General features: G+C 40.0%; 1 protein-coding gene across 2 annotated transcripts; it reads right to left on the reverse strand.

Annotated features, from left to right (window-relative positions):
- Nucleotides 1-5,103: 5,103 nt before the first annotated feature.
- Nucleotides 5,104-13,116, reverse strand: LOC131217187 (uncharacterized). Of its 2 annotated transcripts, XM_058211997.1 has the most exons (4): nt 12,768-13,110; nt 12,154-12,251; nt 5,602-5,669; nt 5,104-5,506 (listed from the first exon to the last, which is right to left on the reverse strand). In XM_058211997.1, exons 1-3 carry the CDS (start codon nt 13,015-13,017, stop codon nt 5,616-5,618), a joined length of 402 nt encoding a protein of 133 aa, XP_058067980.1. In that variant the 5' UTR covers nt 13,018-13,110; the 3' UTR covers nt 5,104-5,506; nt 5,602-5,615. The 2 variants fall into 2 exon arrangements, with proteins under 2 accessions (XP_058067980.1, XP_058067981.1); XM_058211998.1 differs by lacking the exon at nt 12,154-12,251 and having other exon boundaries at nt 12,768-13,116.
- Between the last annotated feature and the right edge of the window lie 217 nt (nt 13,117-13,333).

Consider the following 13,333-nt stretch of genomic DNA (forward strand, 5'->3'; position numbering starts at 1 on the left):
TCTAGCAAAATGGATGGTCAGTGTCGATAGAACCCATATATATCATGACGTGCCTCATGGAGCCCTCTCTAAATCAAAGAGAGCTTTGTTTGATTCCATTTTATTATTATTATTTTTTTAGTGGGGAGAGATAACATTAAATAAGAGTGACACATTCTTCAAAGAAAGAGTATAGAGGAAAATGCTTCTTATCTAAGAAAATGGGATTGATAAAAAAAATTATACACATGTGATGCATTTGGATGAATTGTTTTGTATGTAAGAAATCTGATCTATTAATTAGGTAAGGTCCCTTGTAAGTAGGTGAAGACATTTTTATTTTTATTTTTATTTTTTTGTGATTTATAATATGATATTGTTTTACAAAAAAATTGGACCGTTAAAAATCCATTCCAACGGTCCATATTTAGCTTACACGTGTGGTTGCAATGATGAGAACTATTTACTAATTTTTGGTAGATAAAATTTAATTAGTAGACTCTATTTTGATGAATGAGTTGCATCCTTAACACATTATTTCGATGACATTTATGTATGTCTTGATGTCACACATCCTCATGTGGTGCATTACATTGAATTGAAAAAGGAATTTGTGTTATTTAATACACACCTTAGTCCAACGCCTATTAAATAACACAAATTCCCCTTTCAATTCAATGTGTATGTACATTTAATACACGTTAGATTAATTTGAATGGTCCAACTAATTGTGTGATATATATATATATATATATATATATATATAGAGAGAGAGAGAGAGAGAGAGAGAGAGAGAGAGAGAGAGAGAGAGAGAGAGAGAGAAGGTTCTAGTCGAGCTCATAGGAACTTCCCATGAGGTCGAGCTGTGTGGGCCCCGAACATCTACCTCATCAGCCAAATGCACCATTCCATGGTGGGCTTGGGGCTTAAAAATCAAGTCTATCCGTGACTTGTGTGGACCACACCACATACAAAAGTTGAGAGGGGTTACCCTATAGCTCAAGTGGTAGATTGAGTGAAAGATACCACGTGTTGAAACTGAGGTCTTGGTATCAATTCCCTAGTGGGGGTAGCTAACACTGAAGTGTGAACTACTAGTGGGTGTACTAACAAGCTAACAAAAAAAAAAAAAAAAAAACATTCATAATCATTTGTTGGGCCCACTGGGATGTGGTTCACAAATCTAGCCCATCCATTATGTGTCCCACTTGGAGGAGGGATCAAACCGAGTTTCAGATGCATCCAAATTTCAGGTGGGCCCCACCAAGTGCTTTAAGTGATTTTAGATGATATGGCCCACCCGAGTTCCATATAGGGCTGGTTTTTGGGATATCCCATAATTTAAAGGGGACCCATCAAATGCATATTGTTGATTTTTGCCACGCATCACAATTACTATACATATCATCCAACCAAACCATTAGATGACACAAATTAAGCAACTTAAAAATCAAGCCCATCCATGATACATGCGGCCCATAACTAGTTAAACAATTTGGAGGGCAAGTTTCACCCTCATACTATTTCCATTCTTATGGTCCATTTGAATCATGGTTGGGGTTGGTTTTTCACACGTGGGCCTAAAACTAAGGCATTTACTTGATAGTCAGAGTAGATTTTTTAAATGCGTAACGGTGGGACCCACCGGAGGTGGAGCACCCCTTTCGTGAATGGCTTTCACGACTGTGTAGTTGTAAATGGCTTTCGCGTAACCTCAAATGGTGTCCTCCTGATTTTTGGTCGCATGTCAAGAAATGAACTCCTAGAATGAATGGACGGAGTCAATTTCTCACAAACATAGCGGTGGGTCCCACCTACCATCCTTGAGCAGGAACTTTGTATGAAAGGCTTTCGCAGGAAAATCCCGCTCCTCTTGTGGTGGGAATTAGACCGCAACAAGGTATCCTTCGGGATTTTTATTTATTTATTTATTTTTTATAATATTATTATTTTTTTAATTTTTATTTTGGGTTAGCTTGTTAGTACACACCCATGTCAGTACACACACTCCGTGATAGCCACCCCCACTAGGGATCGATACCAAGACCCCTCTCTCTCTCTCTCTCTCTCTCTCTCTCTCTCTCTCTATATATATATATATATATATATATATATATATATATATAAGGGCTTAAAAATCAAGTCAACCCGTGACTTGTGTGGGCCACACCACATACTAAAACATTTATAATAATTTGTTGTGCCTACCGAGATGTGGTTCACAAATCCAGCCCGATTATGTGTGTCCCCACTTGGATGAGGGGTTAGACCAAGTTTCAGATGCATCCAAATTTCAGGTGGGCCCCACCAAGTGCTTTTATATATTTTAGACATATCTTCATGTGATTTTAGATGGTATGGCCCACCTGAGTTCCATATACGGCTGATTTTTGGGATATCCCATAATTTAAAGGGGACCCATCAAATGCACGGTATTGATGGTCGACACGCATCACGGTGGGGCCCACACGGCTCGACCTCATGGGAAGTTCCCATGAGCTAGACCGCATGAAACCTTTTCCATATATATATATATGTGTGTGTGTGTGTGTGTGTGTGTGTGGGCCCCACCGTGATGTGTTTGCAAACATCAACACCATGCATTTGATGGGTCCCCTTTAGGTTATGGGATATCCCAACAATCAGTCATATACATAACTTAAGTGAGCCATACCATCTAAAATCATGTGAAGACATGTCTAAAACTTATAAAAGTACTTGGTATGGCTCAACTGTGTTTTGGATGCAGTTGAAACTTGGACTGACCCCTCATCCAAGTGGGACACACACGATGGATGGTCTCGATTTGTAAACCACATCTAGGTGGGTGCAATAAATGATTATGAATGTTTTAATGGGAGCGTAACCCTGTCAATTGTTTTAGGTGGTGTGGCCCACCTAAATCATAGATTGACTTGATTTTTAAGCCCATGGCCCACCATGGAATGGTACATTTGACTGATGGGGTAGACGTCTAACACACATTACGATGGGCTCACATAGCTCGATCTCATGGGAAGTTCCTATAAGGTGGACCACATAGTACCATATATATATATATATAGTCATGCTAACCGATGCACTAACGCACAAGCATGCTTTTGCACGTGTCATGGGCGTCCAATCCGAACGGTCCATGTGATGTGAAATCCCATGAAACCCTAAGGGACAAATTTTTGCCTTGATTTAAAATTCTAGTGGGCTGTAGCAAAGAGAAATGCAAATTAAGGGAGGAAACTATTTTCATTTTTCATGGCCCACCAAAGTTTTGGATCAAAGTAAAAATTGGACTCGGGGTTTCAGGAGGTGCTGCTTTACGTGGACCATTTGGATTTTGGAGTCACATTCGTATAATGAGTTCTCAAAAAAGTTCACAGGGTATATATATATATATATATATATATATATATATATATATATAGAGAGAGAGAGAGAGAGAGAGAGAGAGAGAGAGAGAGAGAGAGAGAGATATGCAATTTCGCATGAGAACTCGTGAGAACTTTTTCAGAACTCATCACAAGTGATGTGGGCTAAAAATTTGAACCATCCAAGTGATGCAGCACCCGTGAAACCTACGGCCCCACTTTCACTCAGACCCAAATTTTGGTAGGCCATGGAAAAAGGAAACAGTTTCCTCCCCTTGATTTATCTGTCTTTTTCCATGGCCCACCAAAATTTTGAATAAGAGTAAAAGTTGGGCACCGAAAGTTTTATGGGATGCTGCATCACATGGATGGTTCAGATTTTGGTCACACATCACGATGAGTTCTGAAAAAGTTCTCACGAGTTCTTGTGAGAATGGGTGCGTAGTGTGTGTGTGTGTGGGAGCGCGCGTGGTACCTGTGAGGATGAGTTGTGTGGCCCCACTGTGATGTGTGTCAAACATCTACCCCATCAGTCAAATGCACCATTCCATGGTGGGTCGTGGGCATAAAAAGAAAGTCAATCCATGACTTGGATAGGCCACACCACATACAACAGTTGAGAGGGATTAATCTCCCATTAAAATATCTATAATCATATATTGGGCCCACCAAGATGTATTTCACAAATCCAGCCCATCCATTGTGTGTCCTAATTGGATGAGGGGTCAGACTAAGTTTCAACTGCATCCAAAACTCAGATAGGTCCCACTAAGTGCTTTTATATGTTTTAGGCATGTCTTTGCATGGTATGGCCCACCTGAGTTGTGTATAAGTCTGATTTTTGGGATATCCCACAACTTGAAGGAGACCCACAAAATGCACGTTGTTGATGTTTGACACACATCACGATGGGAGGTGGGGGAACGGTACTATGAGGTCGACCTCACGGGAACTTCCCATGAGGTCAAGCTGTGGACCCCACCATGATGTGTGTCGAACATCGACACCATCAGTCAGATGCACCATTCAATGGTGGGCCACGGACTTAAAAATCAAGTCAATCCATGACTTGGGTGGGCCACACCACACACAACAGTTGAGAGGGGTTATCCACCCATTAAAACCTTCATAATCATTTATTGGGTCCACCGAGATGTGGCTCACAAACCAGCCTATCCATTGTGTGTGTCCTACTTGGATGAGAGGTCAGACCAAGTTTCAGCCGCATCCAAAACTCAGGTGGGCCCCACCAAATGCTTTGATTTATTTTAGGCATGTCTTCACATGGTTTTAGATGGTATGGCCCACATAAGTTCCTTATATGGCTGATTTTTGGGATATACCACAACCTAAAGGGGACCCATCAAATGCACGGTGTTGATGTTCAACACACATCATGGTGGGGCACACACAGGTGGACCTCATGGGAAGTTCCCATGAGGTCTACCTCATTGTACCATTTCCACACACACACGTGAAATTTCATGACATTCTGTTACAACCAAAGGCACTCTAAACCTTCATAAACTGGGAAATTATCCAGCATGAGATGCATTGAAAGATGGTGTGGATGTACTTTAACCAGTGTCCAACCAAGAATGGAGTGATGTGAAGTGGGCCCCACTCAAACTGGTATCCAATGGCGATAATGACAGTCCCACCATAGTGGCAACACCTCACATGGCTCAGGGTCTTCTAGTTACTAAGACAATTGCAAATGGCATTCCACTCGAAGAAAAATAGCAACAAACAAGAAAACTAAGCAAAGGCAATCTATGGCTTCATTCACATGTAAGTCCATATAATTTAAAACAAGCATTCTTCAAGATGAGAAGTGCCACAACAACTATTCTTGTCGTGGCTTTTGATTCAGAACAACAGCTTAACAAGCATCCAGCATTCAAGACAAGTACAAAATGCGGCCACCACGCGCTAATTCCAAAGTGAAAATATGCCGCACCCTGATCACCCGCTGCGGCATGATAGGTGGAATAGCAACAAGAATAAACAACAACATCAATCGACCCCCTGTGACCAGATTGGAGATCGCCTCCCACGCTTCCAAGTAAATCATAGACATGGCATTCATCAATTTAAGCCGTCTTAGATATATGATTTAATCATAAGAGGAAAGACCTTCTCGCCCTTGCTATATTAACATTCTGCAAAAGCCGGGGCGACCCATGTTCAGAAACTTGGAAATGAAAACAGTTTCGATCCCTGATATGCAAAACATGGATTTGAAAAGTACAAATACCATTCTGTTGTATGTTACACGCCCAGCCCTTTGCCTGACTGCTCTTTAGGCTTCCCAGCTTCTTTCTCCTGCAATGGATGACACCAAGTTATGCAACAGACTAAAATCATCCGATATCTCAATCTACCTATAAACATCATGAAATTACTTGAAAGTGAAAGGCCATGTATCATTATGTGTCATTTCAATATTATCAACGATATTTGGCAAACCAAAGATACCAGCGATATTTTGGTCTTTGTATGGTATAGAAGTTCCTTGGTGTCACTGATACCAGAAATACTTCCTAAAATACAATAAATTAAGGGGGAAAAAAAAATCCCAAAAACCAATAATAATTTTTTTTTAAAAAAATACCCATCATTTTTGTGGGATTCCCTCTTTTTTCTTTTTTTTTTCTTCGAGAATCAAACCTGGAATTTAGGGGAGAAATCTTGACTTGAAGTGGAAACAGGCTAAAACTCGAAGGTGAAAAAAAATCATAGAAACTTCAAATTTTTTTATGCAAATGTTAGCATGGATTGCAATGTCTATGCATGATTCTCATGCATTGACATGGAATTGTGCTGAATAAATCAACATTTGGGCGAGTGAATGGGAAAATTGGGGAAATCCTAATTTCCTAAATTTTTTTCTTGATCCATCAAGGTCTGGCCCTTACCCCCCCCCCCAAAAAAAAAAAAAAAAGAAGAAGAAAGAAAGAAAGAAAGAAAGAAAACACATGGTATAAGCTCCCTATAAAATAGAAACTTGCCATATAGTTGTTTTTTGCACTATTTTGATTCCTAAAAAATTGCTAGTCACTCCTTTCCATCTGGATTGTCTTGTACACTAATGGCAAATTTATCTGGATAATGATGAATGACAAACCGTGCATGGTGCCACTATCTGGACAAGGCTACCCAAATGAAACTTTTTGGGTAACCAAACAACCTCTAAGAGTTTGTAGAAGGATTTTAAAACAATTTCAAACTGGTTACAATTGCTCAGACTGCTTCATTGGAATTGCCAACAGCAAAAGATGGACAATTTGGTGTCTCCTTCACCATTACTCAGAACTCATCCACCCATGTTCCTAGGATTGCCTGATAAACTTCCATCCCATTAGGCTTCCACACGCCTGACTCCAGGAAGAACCCACCTAGCAAATCTTTGGGGTGGGCCACAAACAGACTCCTGACATCCAAACTTTTTCAAAGCCCCCTTAAGCCAACATGCTGGTGTTTGGCCTCTCTTTTATGACCAACCTCCAGTGCAACTCCTCGGAAGGCAATCATCTTCTGTGAACCCCCTCAGATAGGCCTGGAATTGTCAAGAAAGAGCCATAAAGGCACTTAATTCCTTGGAACCTGCTAAAGAACACAGTGCTGGATATAGAAGTGTCGACTCTTGTTTGACTTCTAATAGTAATAAACAACATCTCTGTAAACAAAGACAAAAAACTGCCATTGTAAACAAGAATGCAAGTTTGTATCCGTACGTGCAGCTACATAACAATGCATTCATGCATGAAACATGTATGCAGCGTTCATAGCATCGGTATCGTTACATGTATTGCTGGCTGGGGATATGAAAACATGTATGGATATGGCCAGTATTATTGCCAATACCCAGAAATGTATCACTAACCAAGAAAAACATGAGGAAAATGGTGGAATTTCTCAATGGAACTTCAGAAGATGCTGAAATACACATATTTGCATATTTAATAATCAAATAATTGCAAAAAAGATGGATACATGATAAGTTTTTCTTTAATGAGAGCCTAAAAGTACGTAACATTGACTTATGGAAACATTGGGGAAACATGGGGGAAATGGTAGAATTTCTCAATAATACTTCAGAAAATGCTAAAATACACATATTTGCATATTTAGGAATCAAATAATAGCAAAAAAGATGCATATATAATAGGTTCCCCTTTAATGGGGTCCTAAAAACATGACCCACTAACTCAGGAAATCATTGGGGAAACATGGGGAAAATGGTAGATCCATCATCCATCCAGCCATCCATGCACGCATATACATACATACAAACACACGTGCATGATCCATCCATCCAGCCATCCATGCATGCACATACATGCATACAACGACACATACATATATACACACATGCATGATCCATCCATCCATCCAAGCATGCATGTACACATACACACATACACATATGCATGCATCCAACCATCCATCTATCCATCCATCCATCCCTGCATGCATATACACATACATACATGCGTTTCATCATACAGCCATGCACTCATGAAAAATTTTGAAATGATTTTTTTTTTTTTAATAAATAGATTTTTGGCAATGTCAATACATTGGCAATATTATCAATAACATCGCGGATACATTGGCAATACAAGCACATTTGGAATTTATACAATTGAAAATATCGCTACTCATTGGTGTGGCACTTTGCGATATATCACTGATACCTGAAATTTATTATATCACCAGTGTTATCAGTATTTTCGGGCTGGCAATACCAATAATATCGGCAATATCATCGATAATATCAACAATACATGGAACAATGTGTATGTCCTTGACTGAGATGGGTATTACCCAACAAGAACATGCATGCTACCATGCATCAATACATACATTTTTCTTTGAAAGATAAATGAATTTATTAACAAAGGGAAAGAGATAACTTAAGAGAAGGGGTGCTATGAGTACATGGATAGCTTGTATTGATTTCAATACACATACATATGTCAATGCTCAAAATCACTGACCAGACCCAAGTCTCTAATTTATGCTAGATTATGTCAATGAATGCCTGTTGTCATCCATACAACAGAGACCAATGCAATAAGCAATGGAACATTTATGTCCACGCCTTGAATAGAAACAAATGGAAACAGCCACATGAGAAACACCACATCAGAAGACGGAGAGACTATTGTTAAGACCTCTAACACGAAGATGGGAAGACTATATATTAAGACTTAAAATATGGAGACAGAGAAACTATAATATATATTAAGACCAGTAACTCATCACAAATGCATTTGTGATTTCAAAGATATGTGAGTGCAATGTTCAAAAACACATAATCAGAGCCGGAACTCTTGTTTAAGCCATGGTTCAAAATCTCGACTTGATTCGATGGCCAGTCCGGTCGGATTGACTCGAAGATTCGATTGAGTCTTCACATGACTCGGCTCAATATTTAATAATAATTACATAAAATATTAATATTAGTGGTAGTAATAAACGTTTAGAAAGATCAAAAGAGCTAAAATATCATAACTTGACATCAGCACTAGTGCATTGGTTAAAGATCTTACCTCAGAAAAGGTGGGGTTTGAATCTCACTCACTGTCTGTTTACATTTTCTGAGAGAAAAAAAGGTTGGATGGGCCGAGTGACTCAGCTCAAGTCATTGCGAGTCGAGCTGCATTGACTAGCCAGTGAGTCAACTCAATGAGTCTCTCTCAAACTCGTCCAGGTCAAATTGAAGAGCAAGTTTCATACTGACCTGGCTTGAAATCTCACTGGTGCAAGTTGACTCTGCCAAGTTTCGATTCAAGTCAACGGGTTTTAGAACTACTGTTTAAGCCAGGTTACTCTCAGTCCTCATTTCAAGCTTGTTGGTAACGGGCTACAAAAGAGGAAGTTGATACCCTTAATCAAAACCATATCCAGACCATTTTACTCTACATCTTGGGAAGCAAATTGCAGGCCGTCGTTGGGTCTTTGAATCATGATCAAGACATTTCTAAAAACATAAGGCCCAGTTGGCAGTGAAGGGAAATTCTCACTCAAATAAGGTATTAACTAAGATGAGATTAAGCCATGCTCTGTTGCCAACATGACAACCATCCCAACCGTGTTGGCTCCAGTTGCTCTAAAGGAATGGGTTCAAAACTAGAAAACGCTCTCTTCATGGCAAATTAATGAGGAAGGCTGCTTCACTGGTTTTTTTCTATTTCCTCTCAAACAATGGCATGTCACTTCCAATGGCTCTATGTCACGGGCTCCTACTTGAGCCTTGGTGCAGATTAGGAGTATTTTAGCATGCAACTAGGTTGAAATGACTTGTAATTGGTAAGTCATTTCGGCATTGGCCGAATCGTATCTCGAAACTGATTTTTAAAATGTAGCTGCAAAAGGACTCTTTGTTGAAAGAATCACAGCCATTGATATCTCTAGATGTAGAAGCTGAATATGACCAACAATGCAAAAAACAGAGAAGAATGGAGGTGTCATAAACCTGTAACTGGTAAAGGCCTCAAATGCCAGGATTTATGTTCTCCAATATTGTGTTCATAAACCAATGATAATGTAAAGTTCTCTCCAATTAATGTGCATAAAGAATACAACTGATTTTCATTAAGTATAAACCCATCTCGCAACATACAGATTAGATAATTAAGAGAAATGCTTTAACCTTTTATAAACAAAAAAAAAAAAAAAAGAATTAAGAGAAACGCTCTAGTCATTCTAGTTGCATCTGTCATTTGGCAGGCCAATCGATTGATCTGTCTCAACTATCTATCAAGTCCAGGACACATTTTGTGGCCTACTATGCAAAAATCAAACTGATCAGATGATCCGATCCAATCCAATCACTGATTTGTCCTTCTGTAGCCATCCTTTCTTTGAGCCATACATCAGGTGGTTAGGATTGCCTGACAAAAGTGACTTTCATAAGCAATCTATGATGGGCTCCAACAAATAGATTGATGAAATTATTGACTGGACCTATTTCTGCTTAAATGATCTGGACCGTACAAATTAAAGGCTAATGATCAGATAGGTACGTATTTGCATGGTAGCGCATCAAATCTGTGTCAGACCTAAAGTACACTCTAGATCGAGCGATTGGATTATCTAAGTGTTCCATTGCAACTAGGAGCAGTATAACTTAATAGTGCTCTGAGAGCACCGGAGAATTTCTCAAGAATTAATAGTGAAGATTCTCATCCTTATCCGTGGTATAAGTGTTTGGGAGCAGATTCCATGCCGCAATGTCATTCTAAACATGTGGCACTCATGGATGAGATTGAAACTGTCCATTTCGTGCGTCCCTTAGTGAATGGGCCATGGTCCAAAAATCACAATGTTTCTAGCCATCTAATTGGTGGCAAAAAAATAACACTAAAATACAAAAACCAACAGGGTCTCCCATTAAGTGAGCAAAGGCTCATTTATTAGATGGTTAAGATAGTCCAACCAAAGAAAAATTTGGTTAAGGGTCAATCGACAGCCAAGACCAGAGGATATCTGGTTCCGCTTGTCATAAACATGTGCCACGTCAGTGGCACACAATCCGGAGGCACAAAATGTGTGCCTCCTAAGGCTGAACTCGCTCCTTATTTGTTTAACCCTTTAGTAACAATTTTGAGACACAAGGGCTCCTACTCCATTGTGGCAATAAGTTATTATAATGAATTTCATATTTGACACATCAATCAACATAAACTACCAACATACAATTCATGATCAAAGTAATATTTCAAACAAGGAATTCAACTACCAACATGATGATTGAATGGGTCAAAAGATTATAGAACCAGATGCATGCCTTTCAAAACGACGTCCAACTTCGTGCACACATCACTGACTTATGGATGCCAAAATGTACAACCAAAACTGGAGCTAGAACACCACACAACCCAGCGATGGGGTTTTAGTAAGGAAGATAACCCCAAGACAATGTAGTCAAAATATAGGATACATTCACAACACCAATTTACAAAGCACAAAATGGAAAGCATCACCGTTTCTTGTTGAAATATGTTATAACAGTCAGGATTACTTCAATACAAGCATCAAAGCATCACTCAAGCTCCAATATCAATTATTTCTAAACACGTCCTGCCAACAGATGCATATCAGGAGATTACGTTGGGACCCAAGGGTGCACGAACCACTGAGGCACCACCCACCCTTAAGATCCAGCCAGTTCACCAGGCAGGCCCCACCACATAGAACCCCTCAGATCCTCATCCCCAAAACCAGGAGAGTCCACAGATTAGGTCAGGTGGGCACACATGCACCACATACGTACAGAAGAAAAGGCCAATGATCCAAATTCAACATACACATGGCCGCTGTAATGAGTGAAAAAAGCCTGACTTCACTGGGCCCCACCTAAGAGTGGCCTATATATCCCACACATGTGCCATGCGTCCCAATATGTGAGACCATGCTGCATTCCTGTTTTGAATAATTAATCTACTAGATAGATTTTTCTTACATTCATGGCAAAGTATTAAACCAAAAGGATAAAATAGAACGCTTGCCAATTACTCCAAAAGAAATACCCAAAGCACAAAAGCATCATTGATTCCTTCGCTTCCAAGAACACTTACTACTACTTTCCAAAATCTTATCTACCAACCACTCTCACGCAAGTGGCAAAGAAACACATTGTGCAAATTCATGAAAAGAGAGCAGATAAATTCAGCAAAAACCTCATAAGATCAGAGAAGAATCACAAGTAGAATTCAGAATCAGATCCCAGAATACAAAATTCAAAAAACCAGAAAAAAAAAAAAGAAAAAAAAAAGGAAAAGTAGATGTTCAAACTCACTATTCCCTTGCTCTCGTAGTAATCGTTCAACGCCCATTGATACTTGGATTGATTCAAACCAAACCAGTCAGCCAAATACTCATCCACACTCGAATGCACTGCCGAAACCACATCAGAGCAAGATCAAAACCCTAGAAACCTCCTCTGCCCAAAAACCCAACTGACCTGCACAGCGACCACGCGAAATTGTATCCCGCAGGCACTCGCTGTTCAGCCCCGTGATCGGAACCATCCATCCGTCTGATGCAAAAACTTCACAGATCACATGAATGATCTAAACTTGAGTAGATTTTCGGGAAATAATGTGAACAATGTGAACCGTTTCTCTATCTAATGTAACCGTACATTTTCAGGCAATAATGGGATCCACTGGACAATCCAACCAACGAGATCCTCGCAGCATGGCCCATCCACAACGGCTCTCACTGGATAAACGGTTCTGATCACCACCGAAAGGGGCCAATGAACGGCGAACGGCCCAGCGGACTACAATTCCGAGTAGTCCGTCGGACCATCGTCCTCCTCCCAACCAACCCTAAAATCTCAAAAAACCCAGCCCAAGAAGGAAAAGAAAAGATAAAGACAAAAGTACCCCTAGATCAGCATGAAATTACCATCTTGCACTTTGGCGATCGCATTCCAGAAGAACCCAAGTCCTGATGAAGATCGGGCTACCGATGCTGGCTTCTCGAACTGCTGAGGCGGAGGTTGCACGGGCGGTGGCGTTTTCGGAGATTCCGCTGCATTTTGAGGGGGTTTTGGCGTTGACGGAGGGGTGATGAAAACGGTATATCTCCCCGCCTTGCCTATAACGGGGGGCGGTGTTGTAGAAGCCTCTCTCGTCGTTCTGGTAGAAGCTGCCATAGCGAAAGCTCGTTGTAGTAGAGAGGAGAAGAAGAACGGAAGGTGGGACAGTGGGAAAAGGGAAGATAGATGTTGGGTTTTTAAAACGAAGCATCTCATGCTCTGCATCTCTGTCTTCGTTTTTCTTGTATGGAAGTTTTGATACACTGCCGGATTATGTAAATCATACATACGCACACAGTCATTTGGTTCAATTTCAGCCGTCTATATCTAGATCAAAATCCTGAATGAATGAAAATAAGTGGAATTTTGGTATATATCAGAAGTAAGATTAAGATAAAAATTATTCAACGGTCTGAAATTATTTATAGATTTT

This window comes from Magnolia sinica, chromosome 10 (assembly GCF_029962835.1).
Source record: "Magnolia sinica isolate HGM2019 chromosome 10, MsV1, whole genome shotgun sequence".
Lineage (NCBI taxonomy): Eukaryota > Viridiplantae > Streptophyta > Magnoliopsida > Magnoliales > Magnoliaceae > Magnolia > Magnolia sinica.

What these genes read in the sequence shown, in the direction of transcription:
- LOC131217187 (XM_058211998.1), bottom strand. Translation starts at nt 13,111, where the DNA reads ATGCTTCGTTTTAAAAACCCAACATCTATCTTCCCTTTTCCCACTGTC. An exon ending in GATCGCCAAAGTGCAAGATG is followed by an intron (nt 5,670 to 12,767) that starts GTAATTTCATGC and finishes CATCCATTGCAG; the next exon opens with GAGAAAGAAGCTGGGAAGCC.